The 16,982-nt window shown below is 48.7% G+C and overlaps 2 protein-coding genes and 1 long non-coding RNA gene across 3 annotated transcripts in view; 2 read left to right on the top strand and 1 right to left on the bottom strand.

The window, feature by feature from the left end:
* The first annotated feature begins 343 nt into the window (after positions 1–343).
* The window catches only part of LOC307225128 (uncharacterized protein), a 51,405-nt gene continuing 34,766 nt past the window's right edge, over positions 344–16,982 (top strand). Inside the window, exon 1 of the mRNA XM_079992931.1 lies at positions 344–551. The gene's annotated coding sequence lies outside the window, so the exon portion shown is untranslated. The remainder of the gene's footprint in view (positions 552–16,982) is intronic.
* Positions 1,077–16,982, bottom strand: part of LOC307225349 — a 76,536-nt gene continuing 60,630 nt past the window's right edge. The window contains exon 2 of the long non-coding RNA XR_013842917.1: positions 1,077–1,760. This is a non-coding gene — a long non-coding RNA (uncharacterized lncRNA). The remainder of the gene's footprint in view (positions 1,761–16,982) is intronic.
* LOC307225038 (uncharacterized protein) lies at positions 13,381–16,028 on the top strand. Its single transcript, XM_079992698.1, has one exon. The coding sequence runs from the start codon at positions 13,438–13,440 to the stop codon at positions 15,082–15,084; it is 1,647 nt and encodes a 548-aa protein (XP_079848824.1). The 5' UTR covers positions 13,381–13,437; the 3' UTR covers positions 15,085–16,028.

Below are 16,982 nucleotides of genomic sequence, written 5' to 3'. Positions count from 1 at the left end.
AAAGGTACCGCTGCTCCTCTAACACCCCAAGACATCCTATAATTATGATACTTAAGACAAATCAGGAATAAATTCTTGTCTCCAGGGATAACACAACTTCATACCATCAATGAATCAATACCATATATTCAAGGCTGAAGTTTCCACTAAGTACAGTTATTTCTTTGCCTTTAATATCCAGGTTTTTCAGTGCCAGATTAGGATAGTCCTGCGTCAGAAGAGGGACACAAGATCAATCAGCACGTCATTATTATAAAGAACCATTGGGGTGAGTGTTTCCGTCTGGGACTCCCATTTGCTAGCTGCTTTCCTTCCACTTCTCCTGCGCTCTCCATTCAATGTGAGACATGTAGATGAAGGTCCATCTCCAAGAACAGGAGCTTCCCTGAACATCCATTCAGCTGACCCCAAGCACCAAGCCTTGTCACTAGTTCTCTGACTGACCCAGACCACAGTCCCTGGAAAAGACGAAGACCTGCGTCTCACAAAATGGTTTATATGGACCTCCTGAGGCCAATGGGACTGTGCAGGTGATTCATTAAGAGATAGAGGTGGATGGAGAATTATGATGCAGAGGATGGGGAATGTCCAAAGTAACGATGAACCAGAGAAAGAGAGGGCCTGTTCATGGAAAGAGAGCAGCTGTCTTTCCTTGTGAGGAAACAATTGATTTGAAAAGGCTGTATTCCAAGATCATGCTGCTTTATTAACGATGATTGAGTATTACAAAAGGTTGCTGATCCATTACTATCATTTGACATCATTTGACATCTTCATTTCCTAAAAACTGGGAACATGGGTAGGAGGGAGGGGAATATAGGAAATGTTGAAATAAGAAAAGCTGCTAATGGCATTTGATGTGCTCTCTTTCCCTTTGTTCTCTTCCTTGAAACCAAAATAGGATTTCCTTTCCACCCATTCTGAAGAAGGTGATACAGAAGACAGTTAGAATTCTGGGAGATGGGGAACCTTTCGTTTCATTAGGAATAGCCATTAAAAAGTGTGAAATGTGGAATATGCTTCACTGAATGAGCACACATATCTCACATCAATGAACTCAAACAGGGGAGAAACCATTTAGAGGTATGGAGAGTGAAAAAAGTTTCACAAATAGTGGAAAACTTAGAAGACATCAGTGGACTCACATGGGCAAGAAACGATTTCAATGCACAGAGTGTGGAAAGAACTTCAGTCAGAGTGGACACCTAAGTCTACATCAACAGGAACATAAAGGGAAGGAAACATTTAAATGTATGGAGTGTGGAAAGAGCTTTAGTCAAAATGGAAGCCTTAGAATACATCAACGGATTCACACAGGGGAGAAACTATTTGAATGCATGGAGTGCGGAAAGTTCTTCAGTCAGAATGGAGACCTTAAATTACACCAGCAGATTCACGCAGGGGAGAAACCATATAAATGTATGCAGTGCGGAAAGAGCTTCAGTCTGAGTGGACACCTCAATATACACCATCGGACTCACACAGGAGAGAAACCATTTAAATGTTTGGAGTGCGGAAAGAGCTTCAGTCAGAATGGAGAACTTAAATTGCACCAGAGGATTCACACAGGGGAGAAAGCATATAAATGTTTGGAGTGCGGAAAGAGCTTCAGTGTTAATGGAAACCTTAGAACACATCTACGGACTCACACAGGGGAGAAACCAGTTAAATGCATGGAGTACGGAAAGAGCTTCAGGCAGAATGGACTCCTTAGAAAACATCAGCAGACACACAGGGGAGAAACTGTTTAAATGTATGGACTGTGGAAGTAGCTGCAGTCAGAGTGGAACCCTTAATTTATGTCAACAAACTCACACAAAACACAAACCTTATAAATATCAGGAAAGTAGATAGAGGTTCAGTCCTAGTGGAAGTTCTAAATCAACAGACTCACGGACTCAGGAGAAAATCAGTCTTTAATACATGTTGTGTATGTGAAGTTCTGGTATTTATGTGTAAAACTGTATAGTAATGAAATATTGAAGGCAATGTCAAACAATGTGATTATAATCTAAGATTTAAAGTACCTTTCGATAGAGAAAGGGTGAGGGTTTATCTGGATTGCTGGTGGTCAGTGAGGATTAGGGCTGGGCGATATGTTGTCCCAAACTGGTTTCTAGACCAAATCGTGATAACCTTCCAAAAACAATTGATATGGCAAGACGCCACAGATTACAGTGTGTGTTTCTGGGATGCTGATTTGTCTGGAAGCAGCTGACAGAAATCTTTTCTTCATGAAGCCCCTGCAGATGCCGAGTTCCTGACTTCCCTCCCAGACGACAGGAAGCGAAAGACACACCTCCATTGCCCTGTGTCCTTCCAGCCTCTTTCCTCCCTTGCTCCCTTCTGCCGGTGTGTGTGCCTGACTTAGATTTCCTGTGTGCTGTATTTTTTTTACAGCTGAAACTGGATTTGCTCTCAGGAGCTAAGTTTTGTGCCTCACTGGGGACCCAGTGAGAACTGTATGCTTTGAAAGCTCAGTAAACTATTACTGAAGAAGTCCTTCTGCCTCTGTGTGTGTTTTTGACCTCGGTGTGGGACTTGCTCTACACGTGGCCCCTACTCCGCTCATTCCCTGGAGTTGCTGTACTCAAGCATGCAAGACGGGTGCATCTGTGTGCACTTAAAAGCAAATAAAGTAGGACTCGCCTTTCTATGAGAGTACAGTGGTACCTTGGGTTACAGACGCTTCAGGTTACAGACACTTCAGGTTACAGACTCTGCTAATCCAGAAATAGTACTTCGGGTTAAGAACTTTGCTTCAGGATGAGAACAGAAATCGCACGGTGGCAGCAGGAGGCCCCATTAGCTAAAGTGGTGTCTAGGTTAAGAAAAGTTTCAGGTTAAGAACAGATTTCCGGAAGGGTTTAAGTTCTTAACCTGAGGTACCACTGTAATTTGTTTTCAACTGTTTTTAAAGATTTTGTCATTTGCTCTAGGAGATTCGGATTACAGACAGGGAACTAACAGTAATGATGATGATGTTACATTGCTTAACGCTCCCCCTCCCCAGTCATGAATACTTGAGGGCACTCCTGGGTCCATCATGGTCACTTGAGGCCCATGTCCAGCTCAGGCTAGTTCCCCACCCCACAGACCTTTTGGGACAGAGAGGACATGGCCCTGGTCCTCCCTGCTCTGCACCAGATGGGATGGTTGCAACGCTCTCTGTGTGGAACTGCCTTGAAGGCGACTCGGGAACTGGCCCAAAATGCAGCAGCCAGATGATTGGCTGGGCTGCCTCTCTTTATGAAGGGCATTTCTCTCCCACCTCTTTGTCCAAGGAGATCAAGGTGGCATCCAGGGGTCTGCCCCTCCCCACTGAGTCCCCCCACAACAAACACATTGGATTCCTGTTTTAAACCAGTTGCACTGGTTGTTTCCTTTCCAGCAGGACCTCTCCTGCTCTGAATGCCTTGGCTTGTGAGACCTCCAGTGGTGCTTTCATGGAACTATAGAGGTGGATGGCACCCCAAGGATCATCTAGTCCAACCCCAGCAATCTCAGAGGCCACGCTTGCATCTGGAGGAACTAAGTGTTAGAATATTTCCATTCCACTTTAAGGGACAGGCATGACTGTTGTGTGTCACATGCCTGTTTACACTCCAGCACAGCTTGCTGGGAACTTCTGTTTGTGTACAGTGGTACCTCAGGATACAGATGCTTCAGGTTACAGACACCGCTAACCCAGAAATATTACCTCGGGTTAAGAACTTTGCTTCAGGATGAGAACAGAAATCATGCTCTGGCGGCGTGGCAGCAGCAGGAGGCCTCATTAGCTAAAGTGGTGCCTCAGGTGGGGTGCTGTCTTGCATTGGACATGAAGGAGAGCAGACATGATTCCTTTGTCCTGATGTGTGCTGAATAAACTGCTTGTAAATCTGCTCACATATGCCTCTCCAGCCACTTCTGTTGTGCGTTTACTCTGCTGAGTGTGAGTGCCCAGCTTCTGAATGCTGCTGAAGCTCGGTAGCAGTTTCATGCTGATCCAAGGACTGGAGATCGCCCAGCACAGCTGGGGGGCTGCCATTTTCCCCCAATTCCTTGGCTGCATCCCAACACTAAGCACTGGAGGAGAAAATGAGCCCTGCAGGATCAGGCCAGAGGGCTCCCTCCTATAGGGGAGACAGAGTAGAGGAGCCATCCATCACCATCTCCTCCTCCACAGATTGGCCTCCTCCTCCTTTAACCACCTTTATTGGTGGCCTCTGCCTCTTGTGGGAGGGAGTACCACAGGTTTTATTCTGCCCTGCCAGAGGAAGCACTTTCTCTTCTCTGCCTTCCTTCCTTCCTTCCTTCCTTCCTTCCTTCCTTCCTTCCTTCTTTGCACCAGTGAGGTTTTAGGGACCATGGTATATTTCATGTCTGAATGTTTCCATCCGAGGCCAACCTCTGTTATACAAGGGGACTGATCCATACATCCGAATGGGGTTTATTTGCATGCATTTCCCCACTCCTGGATCCAAGGGGCCAGCAGCGCATCCATGCAAAGGAAGAGCAGAGCTGCTGCCCTCCTGCGACCCTCCGTGCACTGACTTGCCCCCCTCTTTCCATGCAGCCCTGGGACCCCCGCTCTCCCCGTGGGCCCCATGTTGGGAGAGAGGAGACTCACCGGATCCCAGCAGGCGCCCCCAGGCAGCCTCTGCAGAGCCGAACCAACGGGACCCCCACACGCCCGACTTCTTGCAGGAAAGGGAGGGGTTGGGCTTTCGCTCTGGAGGACCCTAACCCCCCCCCCCCCGTCTTACTTTCCTGTCTAGGAATCTAGCTCGTTTCCGTTTAACCCTTGGCAAGCCGAGCGCACTCTTTCCAGAGCCTCTCCCTCTTTCCAGTGCCGGAGCATCGCGCACCAATGGCATCCGGAGAAGGCGGAGGAGGAGAGGTTTATGGATTACTTCCGGAAAGGGATACATCCAGTTTTGGACAGCAGCTGAGCGGCCCCCTAACAGCTGGCCCCTGAACACGGGTCCTAAGAAATCCTCACTGGCTCTAGATCCGTTTCCGAGCACCATTCAAAGTGTCGGTGCTGACCTTGAAAGCCCTAAATGGTCTCAGCCCGAGGAAAACATTTCCGCAAAAAGATCAAAACATGTAGCCGCAGGTGATACAATAGGAGCCTTTCTGCAAATGGCCTTTGCAACACAACTCACTGGGTGGTAACAAAGTATACACGTTTGCCTCTTTGAAACGTAGCCCCGTTTCCTCAATGAATCCACCCAATTCTTGATGAAATAATAATAATAATAATAATAATTTATTATTTATACCCCGCCCATCTGGCTGAGTTTCCCCAGCCACTCTGGGCGGCTCCCAATCAGTGTTAAAAACAGTACAGCATTACATATTAAAAACTTCCCTGAACAGGGCTGCCTTAAGATGTCTTCTGAATGTCAGGTAATTCTTTATCTCTTTGACATCTGATGGGAGGGCGTTCCACAGGGCGGGCGCCACTACTGAGAAGGCCCTCTGCCTGGTTCCCTGTAGCCTCACTTTTCGCAATGAGGGAACCGCCAGAAGGCCCTCGGAGCTGGATCTCAGTGTCCGGGCTGAACGATGGGGGTGGAGATGCTCCTTCAGGTTTACAGGACCGAGGCCGTTTAGGGCTTTAAAGGTCAACACCAACACTTTGAATCGTGCTCGGAAACGTACTGGAACTGTAACTACTGCCAGGAAAACCTGAGCTGAAATAGTAAGGAGAGCAAAACAGCAGCCCTGTCTGACCCCAGTCAGCCTCCAGACTCCCCCAGTCACGTGGCAGGAGATTCTTCCTGAGCCCCCCCCCCCCTCCGTGAGAGGGTATGACATCATGGATGATCCATTGGTGATCCACATGATCCAAGCAGACTGGTCCAAAGAGCAGATCTCTATGCCTGAATGAAACGGGTCTGCGATGATGGATTCTGGAGTCAAGAAAGGGGAGGGAAGGATTTTGCAATGTAAACATTGTAGGGGGGGGAACCCCGCTTTGCAAATGGATTGCCGGGATCAGCCCCTCCCCCGCTCTCCTCATCCCCTGAACGAAGAAGGGAGGGGGGAACCTTCTTCCCTCCCCCAATTCCTCCCTTCCCGGTACATCCTCCTCTCACCCCGCCCCCACAACCCCAAATTCCTCCACCATGTGCTGCGCCTCTTCCTCCTCCTCCACCAATCCGGCTTCTGTTTCCGGAATGAGGGGAGAGCCCCCCCCCCCAAACTGCCTGCTTTTTCCGCAAGTGGAGCTTCTGCGCCGGATTGCTGCTCCGCGCCGTAGCTCTAGGGGAGCGCTTTGGAAAGGAAAGGCGGGGCGTCATGGGAGGGGACCCCCCCCGTGGATGTTGCAGGAAAGGAAAGGAGAATCGGGAGCGAGGACAAAGAGGTAAAGGGGTCGCGGGGGAGGAGAGGGGAGGAAAGGACCCAGAGACCCCCGCCAGCTCCCCCAAGCGCCTTCCGTGGGGCCGGGATCCCTGCGCGTGCTGCGAAGGGGGCTTTCCTTGGCCCCTTAGGCTCCTTGGCACCGGCGGACATGGGGCACCTACGCAGGGGGTCCCCACGAGAACCCCCTCGCCCCATTTCCCCGCGCAGGCATCCCTGGGGCCCTGTGGGCTCCGCACGGATAAAGGCCGGCCATGAAAGGGTTAACGAGAGTCAGGGACGCCTGGATAGAGACCCCCCCCTGTCCCTAATCTGCTCGTCTTGGGGTGGCCCCTCAGGATGGAAAGATGGGGGGTGAGGAGTGAGCCGCGCCAAGGGGGGCCTCTGGGTGCAGGGGAGACTCTGGGACAGAGGGAGCGAAGGAAGTGGGGAGGGGGAGCATCCCTGGGGCAGAGAAGTTAGGCAATGGGGGGGGGGAGAGATAGGAAGACCAGACTTTGGGGAGACTTCTCCATCCTGGCACCTGCGGGGATTCTCTGGAGGGGCCACCTTGGCTTCTCCCTCCCACCCCTTCAAGGCTACCAGAGAGGGATCCCTGGAAAGTGGGGGGGGGTCGTGTCCCCCCACCCCTCCTTCCTGCAACCTCCATCCTCTTCCCATCCCATAAGCCCCCTCCCTGTCCAGGAAGAGGGGAGGGGGGAGGCCTTCTCAGAAGCAGCTCTTCGTTTCCGCAATCCCACCCAGGAAGCAGCCAGAAACCTTTTCCTCTCTCTCAGGCTTCCATCTTTAAGTTTCTCTTCCACTGCATGGTTCCAGTAGAGATAAGACAGTGGGGCAGATGTTATAGGCGAAGGGGATCGAGATACGGATATGCTCGTACCCCTTCCAATCTGCGCCCCATCCCGAGGGAAGAGGGTAGGATGAGCAAGGATTACTCACCTCCGTCACTGGTGTTGTGCAATGCCAGGTCTATAGGCAACAAAACCGCCACTCTGCGAGATTTCTTTACCTCGCAGGGGGTCGACCTGCCTTGTGTGACGGAGACCTGGGTGTGCGAAGGGGAAACTGTTACCTTACGAGAGGTGGTGCCCCTGGGTTTCTCCGTCCTCCACCAGTCCCGGACTGTGGGCCGGGGGGGAGCGGTGGCATTATTAATCCGGGAAGATTGTTCTTTCAGGGCTCTACCATCGCCATCGATCCCCGGCATTGAATGTGTTGGCCTAGTGTGGGGCTCCGAGGTGAGCTTGGCTGTCTGGCTGGTGTACCGGCCACCTAGCGCACCAGCAGCCACCCTGTCAGGCCTATTGGAGGCGGTGGCCGGCTGGGCCTTGGAGTTCCCTAACCTATTGGTATTGGGGGACTTCAACATCCATGCTGATGCCACTCCCTCCTCACAGGCTCTGGACCTGGTGTCTTCCATGGCGACACTAGGGCTCTCCCAGTTTGTTTCGGGCCCCACACATCAAGCAGACCACACGCTGGATTTGATCTTTGGCGTAGGTATAGATGTGATCATGTCTCCTTCGATGAAGGTGCCATGGTCTGATCACTACGCTCTGAAAGCCAGGATTGATTTGGGCTCGCCCGCAGAGGCTGATGGACCCTGATAGATTCCACCAGGCCTTGCGGGACCTTGCTCCCCCTGGCAACTTTGACTGAGCTTGTTGAGGGCTGGAATATCCAGCTCCTGGCAGCCATTGATGAGATCGCACCTAAGCGCCCTCTGCGACCCCGCAGAAACCGGGCTCCCTGGTTTACCGAGGAGCTCCGGAAAATGAAGCGGGACCTCAGGCGGCTAGAGCAAGTATGGCGGGGTGCCCGTGACAGAGCCTCAAGAACATCTTATAGGGTTTTTATGAAAACCTATGAGATGGCAGTGAAGGCCGCTAAGAAGTCCTACTTCTCGGCCTCCATTGCATCCGCTAGCTCTCGCCCGGTGCAATTATTTAGTATAATTAGGTCTTTAACGTCCCTTGAAGGACAGCCAAATTTAAATAACAATCTGACACACAGCTGTGAGGCATTTGCGAGCTTTTTTGCAGAGAAGGTCCTGTTGCTCTGCCATGACCTCCCTGCCAATTTGGATACAATAAAGGAACTGGAGGCCCCTCGACTGTCCTCGGGTCCAGTATTGGACCACTTTGACCGCATATCCCCAGCCTATGTGGACAGACTCCTCCGAGCTGGAAAGCCCGCCACTTGTCCTCTTGACCCGTGCCCGTCTTGGCTGATTAGAGCGTGTCCAGACGAGGTGCGGGCCCCCCTGGGGGATATCATCAAATTGTCCCTTGGCACCGGGACATTCCCAGGGGAACTGAAGGAGGCAGTGGTGCGCCCGCTCTTAAAGAAAACATCATTAGATCCCTTAGATCTATCCAATTAGTGCCCAGTTTCGAATCTTCCATTCCTGGGTAAGATGATTGAGAGAGTGGTTGCTGAACAGCTTGGTAAGTTACTGGATGAAACATCGGCTCTGGATCCATTCCAGTTTGGCTTCCGCACTGGTCATGGGACCGAGACAGCTCTGGTCGCCCTAACAGATGATCTCCGCAGGCAGCTGGATCGAGGCGGGTTGGGGCTGCTGATTCTTCTAGACCTGTCAGCAGCCTTCGACATGGTCGATCACGAACTCCTGGACCACCGCCTTGCCGACGTGAGGATTCAGGGCACAGACCTTCAATGGCTGCACTCGTTTCTCTCTGGTCGGGGACAGAGGGTGGCGCTTGGAGGGGAATTTTCATCGCGCCACTCCTTGGTGTGTGGAGTGCCTCAGGGTGCGATACTCTCCCCGATGCTTTTTAACATCTTTATGTGCACCCTCGCCCAGCTTGTCTGGAGTTTTGGGCTGGGTTGCCATCAGTATGCTGATGACACCCAACTCTGTTGATGGATGGCCATCCTGACTCGGCCCCAGATGCACTGACCAGATGTTTGGAAGCTGTGGCTGGATGGTTACGTGGGAGCCGGTTGAAGTTAAATCCTTCGAAGACAGAGGTCCTCTGGCTGGGACGGGACGATATGGGACTGAGGGGGCAACTCCCATCTCTTGCGGGGGTGCAATTAGTGCCAGCACCGTCCGTTAAGAGTTTGGGTGTAATCTTCGATACCTCCCTCTCCATGGAGGCGCAGATTGCAGCTATAACAAAGGCGGCATTTTTTCATCTCCGCCAAGCTAAGCAGTTGGCTCCTTACCTCTCTCGCCCTGACCTAGCCACTGTGATCCACACGACGGTCACCTCCAGACTGGATTATTATTTTTATTTTTTTATTTTTATTTTTCCTTTCCTCGTAAACTTTAATAAATGTATTGTGTATCAGTAGGGGGCTAAAACACTGGCAGATGTTCAATGCAAATCCAGACTGGATTATTGTAACTCGCTCTACGTGGGGCTGCCCTTGAGACTGACCCAAAAACTCCAGCGGGTGCAGAATGCCGTGGCGAGACTCCTTATGGGGTCTTAGCTGAGAGATCACAATCATCCGGTACTATACCAGCTGCACTGGTTCCCGGTGGAGTACAGGATCAGGTTTAAGGTGCTGGTTTTAACCTTTAAGGCCCTACACGGTCTAGGACCCTCGTACCTACGGGACCGCCTCTCCTGGTATGCCCCACAGAGGAACCTATGGTCTGCAAATAAAAACATCCTGAAGGTCCCAGGCCACAGAGAAGTTAGGCTGGCTTCAACTAGAGCCAGGGCTTTCTCGGCTGCGGCTGCAATCTGGTGGAATGCTCTGTCACAAGAGACTATGCCCTGCGGGACCTGACATCTTTCCACAGGGCCCTAGACAGAGTTGTTCCACCAGGCCTTTGGTCAGGGCGCAGCCTGCCTCCCTCCTCTGGCAACCTGCACAGAATTTTGCTTAACGGTTGCCATTAATTTGATTTTAATTAATTTTTATAATGAAATGTTTTTAGAATGTTGGATTATTTCATTGTTTGATTATTTGATTGTTGTTAGCCGCACTGAGCCCGGCTTCAGCTGGGGAGGGCGGGATATAAATAAAATTTATTTACTTATTTATTTATTTATTATAATTATTATTATTATTATTAAAACATCAGACATTAAAAACCTCCCGATAGAGGGTTGCCTTCAGCTCTCTTCTAAATGTCAAAATGTTGCCCATTCCCTCACCCTCTGCCTGATTCCCTGTAACTTCGCTTCTCGTGGGGGGCGGGAATCAGCAGAAGGACCACCTCCCTGTCCTGACTGAGCGATGTTGGTGGAGATGCTCCTTCAGGTCTACAGGGCCGAGGCTGTTGAGGGCTTTAGGTTGCAGATCTTACTGCTCCATAAGGATCTCATTCAGCAAATAAATGTATTACTGAAGGCAAAGAAGCATAACAGGATCCAAAAAATAGCAAAATCTTAACTTACATAAAACCATATCTCGGCATACCAAAACAGCACCCAAGTATGAATCACACAAGCAGAGTAGAGAAATAGCAGACTAGGAAGTGGGAGCAGGTGCCTTTCGGCCTTGTAATTTATATTCTATTAAATGTCAGAGTAACCTTTGGACTGGATAACAAGCCTGGCTCACTCCAGTTTAAACCAGCTTCATCTGGTTCCCCAAAACAAGAAAGGTTCTTCATAACCTCATCGCAACTGATCCCACCACCAGCTCTCAGCAGAAAGGAAACTGCCGAGTTTCAGGAAGCATGCATTAGATCAATAGTTTTCTATGGAAAATGCAGCCATGCCACTTAAAGGTCAGCACCAACAGTTTGAATTGTGCTTGGAAATGTGCTGGGAGCCAGGGAAGGTCCTTTAGGGGCAGTGATATGTGGTCTTGTCGGCTGCTCCCATTCAGTAGCACTTTCTGGGTCACCTTCAAAGGTAGCCCCATGTAGACCACATAGCAGTAGTCCAAGCCGGAAATAACCAGAGCATGCACCACTCTGGCGAGACAGTCTGCAAGGAAGGAGGGTCTCAGCCTGCGTTCCAGATGGAGCTGCTAGACAGCTGCCCTGGACACAGAAGTGATCTGCACCTCCTTGGTCAGCTGTGAGTCCAAAATGACCCCTAGGCTGCACACCTGGTTATTTAGGGGCACAGTTACCCCATCAGGACCAGGGAGTCCCCCATACCTGCCCACCTCCTGTTCCCCAGAGACAGTACTTCTGTCTTGTCAGGATTCAGGCTCAATCTGTTAGCCACCATCCATCTTCAAACCACCTCCAGGCACCAACACAGGGCATTCACCACCTTCACTGGTTCTGATTTAAATGAGGAGAAGATCTGAGTATCACCCACATACTGGTGAACACCCAGCCCAAACCCCTGATGATCTCTCCCAGCAGCTTCATATAGATATTAAAAAGCATGGCTGATAGGACGGAGCCCTGAAGCACCCCACAAGTGAGAACCCAGGGTTCAGAACACTCAGCCCCCAACACCACTTTCTGGACACGGCCCATGGGGAAAGGAGGGGAACCACTGTACAGCAGTGCCCCCAGCTCCCCTAGAGGATTCAGTAGGACACCATGGCCAAAGGTCTCCAAAGCCACTGAGAGATCTAGCAGAACCAGGAAAAAACTTTCCCCTCAGACTATAGCGCATCATCATCCAGCGAAACCAGCACAGTTTCAGTCCCATCATGAGGCCTGAATCCCAATTGGAAGGATAATGATGGCAGAAGCTTTCCTGGTCCTGCACCCCCAAAAGCTCCAGGCACAATATTTCATTAGCTTTGAAGGGGCCATCCAATACTTGGTGGTCTTTTCTTCAAAAGACAAATATTCTGAATACTTTTTAATTGATGTATGATGTAAATAGCGCTTCTGTTTTCCTTGTTCCACATCAGAGAGACTTTGATACACAGGTCTGAGTTCATCTCTCTGCCTGAAACTGCTGTGTTAGCAGGACTGCCTGAACAGTGTGTTTGGGGGTTCAGGGCTGCCTAGACAACAAGACCCCCTTCTCAGCCTGGCTTATATGGTCCCAAGGAAAGCAGAGCAGTATGTTTGACACCAGCTTGGTTGCAGGAGTGAGTGGAAGGAGGTGTACAGGACACCATCCAACCGCCTTAGAGACGGTGCCACTCTGGATTTGTGTAGGTTTTCCTCTATAGCCTTTTCTTCTCCTGAAGATAACTCAAAAGGAAGTGAAGGAGTGCACCAAAGTTTTATGACCAGAGTTTTCATTCACGATGGGCTTCCTTCCCAGGTTGATGAGCCCCATCTGCTCTTCATTTTCCTCTGCAGAATGGGCAGAATCTGCCTTCTTGACTGTGGGATTCACTGTTGTTCTCATCCTTTCCATCCACCAGGGCCTGCCATCACATGCAACAGAATTCCCTAATACACCAAGGATTTGAGACCCAGCAGCTATCCTCACCTGCTTTAGCCTGCCGGTTGAAGCTGTTCCTAGGATTGTGGCCCCTGTTCCATGCTGACAGCTTCTGGAAGCCACAGGTGAGAACTGAGTGCTGGGTGGGGGCTAATAGTGGATAAATTACCCCATAAGGTGCATGACATTTCTCCCACCAGAGGTACTACCGCTCCCCTAACACCACATGATATTGTATGATTATGATCTTTAAGACAGAACAGGATTAATGTCCCCAGAATTAATTCATGTCCCCAGAAATAACACAACTTCAGGCCACTAGAGAATCAATATTACATTTTCAAGGTACTACACATTCCACTAAGTACAGTTTATCTATCTGCCTTGAATATCCTGCTTTTCAGTGTCGTTTCTGGATAGTCATGCATCAGAAGACGGGCACGAGATCAGACAGCACATCATTTTTTAAAGAATCAAGCTGCTTTATGAACATTGATTGAGGATTTTGAAAGTTGCTCATGAATTACTATCATTTGACATTGCAACTTCATTTCCTAAAAATTGGGAACATGGGTAGGAGGTGAGGGAATGTAGGAGACGTTGAAATAGGAGAAGGTGCTAATGGAGCTTGATGTGTTCTCTTTCCCTTTCTTCTCTTCCTTGAAACCCAAACAGGATTTCCTTTCCTCCCACTCTGAAGAAGGAGATGGAGAAGACAGTCAGAACTCCAGGGGATGGGTCACCTTTGGTTTCATGAGGAATAGAAATTAAAATGTGGAATATGCTTTATTGAATGAGCACACATAGTTCACATCAACGACGTCCAACAGGGGAGAAACCATTGAAAGGTATGGAGTGTGGGAAAAGTTTCACTGATAGTGGAAAACTTAGAACAAATCAGCGGACTCACATGGGCAAGAAAGGATTCCAATGCAGGGAGTGTGGTAAGAACTTCAGTCAACATGGGCACTTAAGTTTACATCAACGGATTCACACAGGGGAAAAAACTTTTAAATGTCTGGAGTGTGGAAAGAGCTTCTATCGGAGTGATGCACTTAGAAGACATCAATGGACTCACACGGGGGAGAAACCATTTAAATGCATGGATTGTGGAAAGAGCTTCAGTCAGAATGGACACTTAAGTTTACATCAGCGGACTCACACAGGGGAGAAACCATATAAATGTATGGAGTGTGGAAAGAGCTTCAGTTTCAATGGAAACCTTAGAACACATCAATGGACTCACACAGGGGAGAAACCACATAAATGTATAGAGTGTGGAAAGAGCTTTACTGATAATGGAAACCTTAGAACACATCAACGGATTCACACAGGGGAGAAACCATTTAAATGCCAGGAGTGCGGAAAGAGCTTTAGTGACAATGGACCCCTTAGAACACATCAACGGATTCACACAGGGGAGAAGCCATATAAATGTCTGGATTGTGGAAAGAGCTTCAGTCAGAACGGTGACCTTAGAAAACATCAACGGACTCACACAGGGGAGAAACCATTTAAATGTATGGAGTGTGGAAAAGGTTTCTGTCAGAATGGAGAGCTTAAATTACACCAGCGGATTCACACAGGGGAGAAACCATATAAATGTATGGAGTGCGGAAAGAGCTTCACTCATAGTGGATACCTCAATATACATCAACGGATTCACACAGGGGAGAAACCATATAAATGTATGGAGTGCGGAAAGAGCTTCAGTTTCAATGGAAACCTTAGAACACATCAACGGACTCATACAGGGGAGAAACCATTTAAATGCATGGAGTGCAGAAAGAGCTTTACTGATAATGGAAACCTTAGAAGACATCAACAGACTCATACAGGGAGAAAACCATTTAAATGCCTGGAGTGTGGAAAGTACTTCAGTCAGAATGCAGACCTTAAAAAACATCAACGGATTCACACAGGGGAGAAACCATTTAAATGCATGGAGTGCGGAAAGAGCTTTACTGATAATGGAAAGCTTAGAAGACATCAACGGACTCATACAGGTGATAAACCATTTAAATGCCTGGAGTGTGGAAAATGCTTCAGTCAGAATGGAGACCTTAAATTACACCAGCGGATTCACATAGGGGAGAAACCATATAAATGTATGGAGTGCGGAAAGAGCTTTAGTGATCATGGATGCCTTAGAAAACATCAACTGATTCACAAAGGGGAGAAACCATTTAAATGTATGGAGTGTGGAAAGAGCTTCCGTCAGAGTGGACACCTCAATAAACATCAATGGACTCACACAGGAGAGAAATCATTTAAATGTATGGAGTGTGGAAAGAGCTTTAGCGATAATGGAAACCTTAGAGGACATCAACGGACTCACACAGGGGAGAAACCATTTAAATGCATGGAGTGCAGAAAGAGCTTCAGTCAGAATGGAAATCTTAGAAAACATCAGCAGACACACAGGGGAGAAACTGTTTAAATGTATGGACTGTGGAAGGAGCTGCAGTCAGAGTGGAACCCTTGATTTATGTCAACAAACTCACACAAAACACAAACCTTATAAATATCAGGAAAGTAAATAGAGGTTCAGTCCTAGTGGAAGTTCTAAATCAACAGATTCATGGACAGGAAGAACTTTAGGAGTTGAAACCCTACAAACCATCAACAAACTCAAAGAGGAGGAGCAGTTTAAATAAAAAGATTGCAAAAAGTGTTTTATTTACAATGGATTGTTTAAGGAACATCCAGAGACTCTCACATGTAAGAACCCATTTAAATGTATGGAGTGTTGGACGTCTTCCTCTCAGAGTCCACTCTTTTCTTCACAGAAATGAACTCAGGAGGAAATCAGTCTTTAATACATGTTGTGTATGTGAAGTTCTGGTATTTATGTGTAAAACTGTATAGTAATGAAATATTGAAGGCAATGCCAAACAGTGTGATTATGATCTAAGATGTAAAGTAGCTTTTGATAGAGAAAGGGTGAGGGTTTATCTGGATTGCTTGGTGGTCAGTGAGGGCTGGGCGATACATTGTCCCATACTGGTTTCTAGATAACCTTCCAAAAACAATTGATATGGCAACACACCACACATCACAGTGTGTGTTTCTGGGATGCCCATTTGCCTGGAAGCAGCCGGCAGAAAGCTTTGCTTTGTGAAGCCCCTTAATATGTCGAGTTGCTGACTTCCCTCCCAGAAGACAGGAAGCGAAAGACACACCTCCTTTGCCCTGCATCCTTCCAGCCTTTTTCCTCCCTTGCTCCCTTCTGCCGGTTTGTGTGCCTGACTTAGATATCCTGTGTGCTGTATTTTTTTACTGCTGAAACTGGATTTGCTCTCAGGAGCTAAGTTTTGTGCCTCACTGGGGACCCAGTGAGAACTGTATGCTTTGAAAGCTCAGTAAACTATTACTGAAGAAGTCCTGCTGCCTCTGTGCGTGTTTTTGACCTCAGCGTGGGAATTGCTTTTCACGTGGCCCCTACCCTGCTGCTACTCCGCTCATGCCCTGGAGTTGCTGTACTTAAGCATGCAAGACGGGTGCGTTTGTGTGCACTTAAAAGCAAATAAAGTAGGATTCGCCTTTCTATGAGAGTACAGTGGTACCTCGTGTTACAGACACTTCAGGTTACAGACTCTGCTAACCCAGGAATAGTACTTTGGGTCAAGAACCTTGCTTCAGGATGAGAATAGAAATCGTGCGGCGGCAGAGGGAGGCCCCATTAGCTAAAGTGGTGTCTAGGTTAAGAACAGTTTCAGGTTAAGAACAGACTTCCGGAAGGAATTAAGTACTTAACCTGCAGTACCACTGTGATGTGTTTTCAACTGTTTTTTTAAAAAAAATGTAATCTGCTCTAGGAGATTTGGATTACAGTGGTACCTTGGGTTAAGTACTTAATTCATTCTGGAGGTCCGTACTTAACCTGAAACTGTTCTTAACCTGAAGCACCACGTTAGCTAATGGGGCCTCCAGCTGCCGCCACGCCGCCAGAGCACAAATTCTGTTCTCATCCTGAAGCAAAGTTCTGGGTTAGCAGAGTTGTAACCTGAAATTTATGTAACCCGAGGTACCACTGTACAGACAGGGATGATGATGTTACATTGCTTAACATGCCCCCACCCCAGTCATGAATACTTGCGGGCACTCCTGGGTCCATCATGGTCTCTTGAGGCTCAGGTGCCCGTGTCCAGCTCAGGCTAGTTCCCCACCCCACAGACCTTTTGGGACAGAGAGGACATGGCCCTGGTCCTCCCTGCTCTGCACCAGATGGGATGGTTGCAACGCTCTCTGTGTGGAACTGCCTTGAAGGCGACTCGGGAACTGGCCCAAAATGCAGCAGCCAGATGATTGGCTGGGCTGCCTCTCTTTATGAAGGGC

The sequence above is a fragment of the Podarcis cretensis genome (assembly GCF_951804945.1).
Source record: "Podarcis cretensis genome assembly, chromosome: 10".
In the NCBI taxonomy this organism is placed as follows: domain Eukaryota; kingdom Metazoa; phylum Chordata; class Lepidosauria; order Squamata; family Lacertidae; genus Podarcis; species Podarcis cretensis.
Note: the sequence above shows the minus strand (reverse complement) of the source record. Positions and strands in the feature narration are given on the sequence as shown.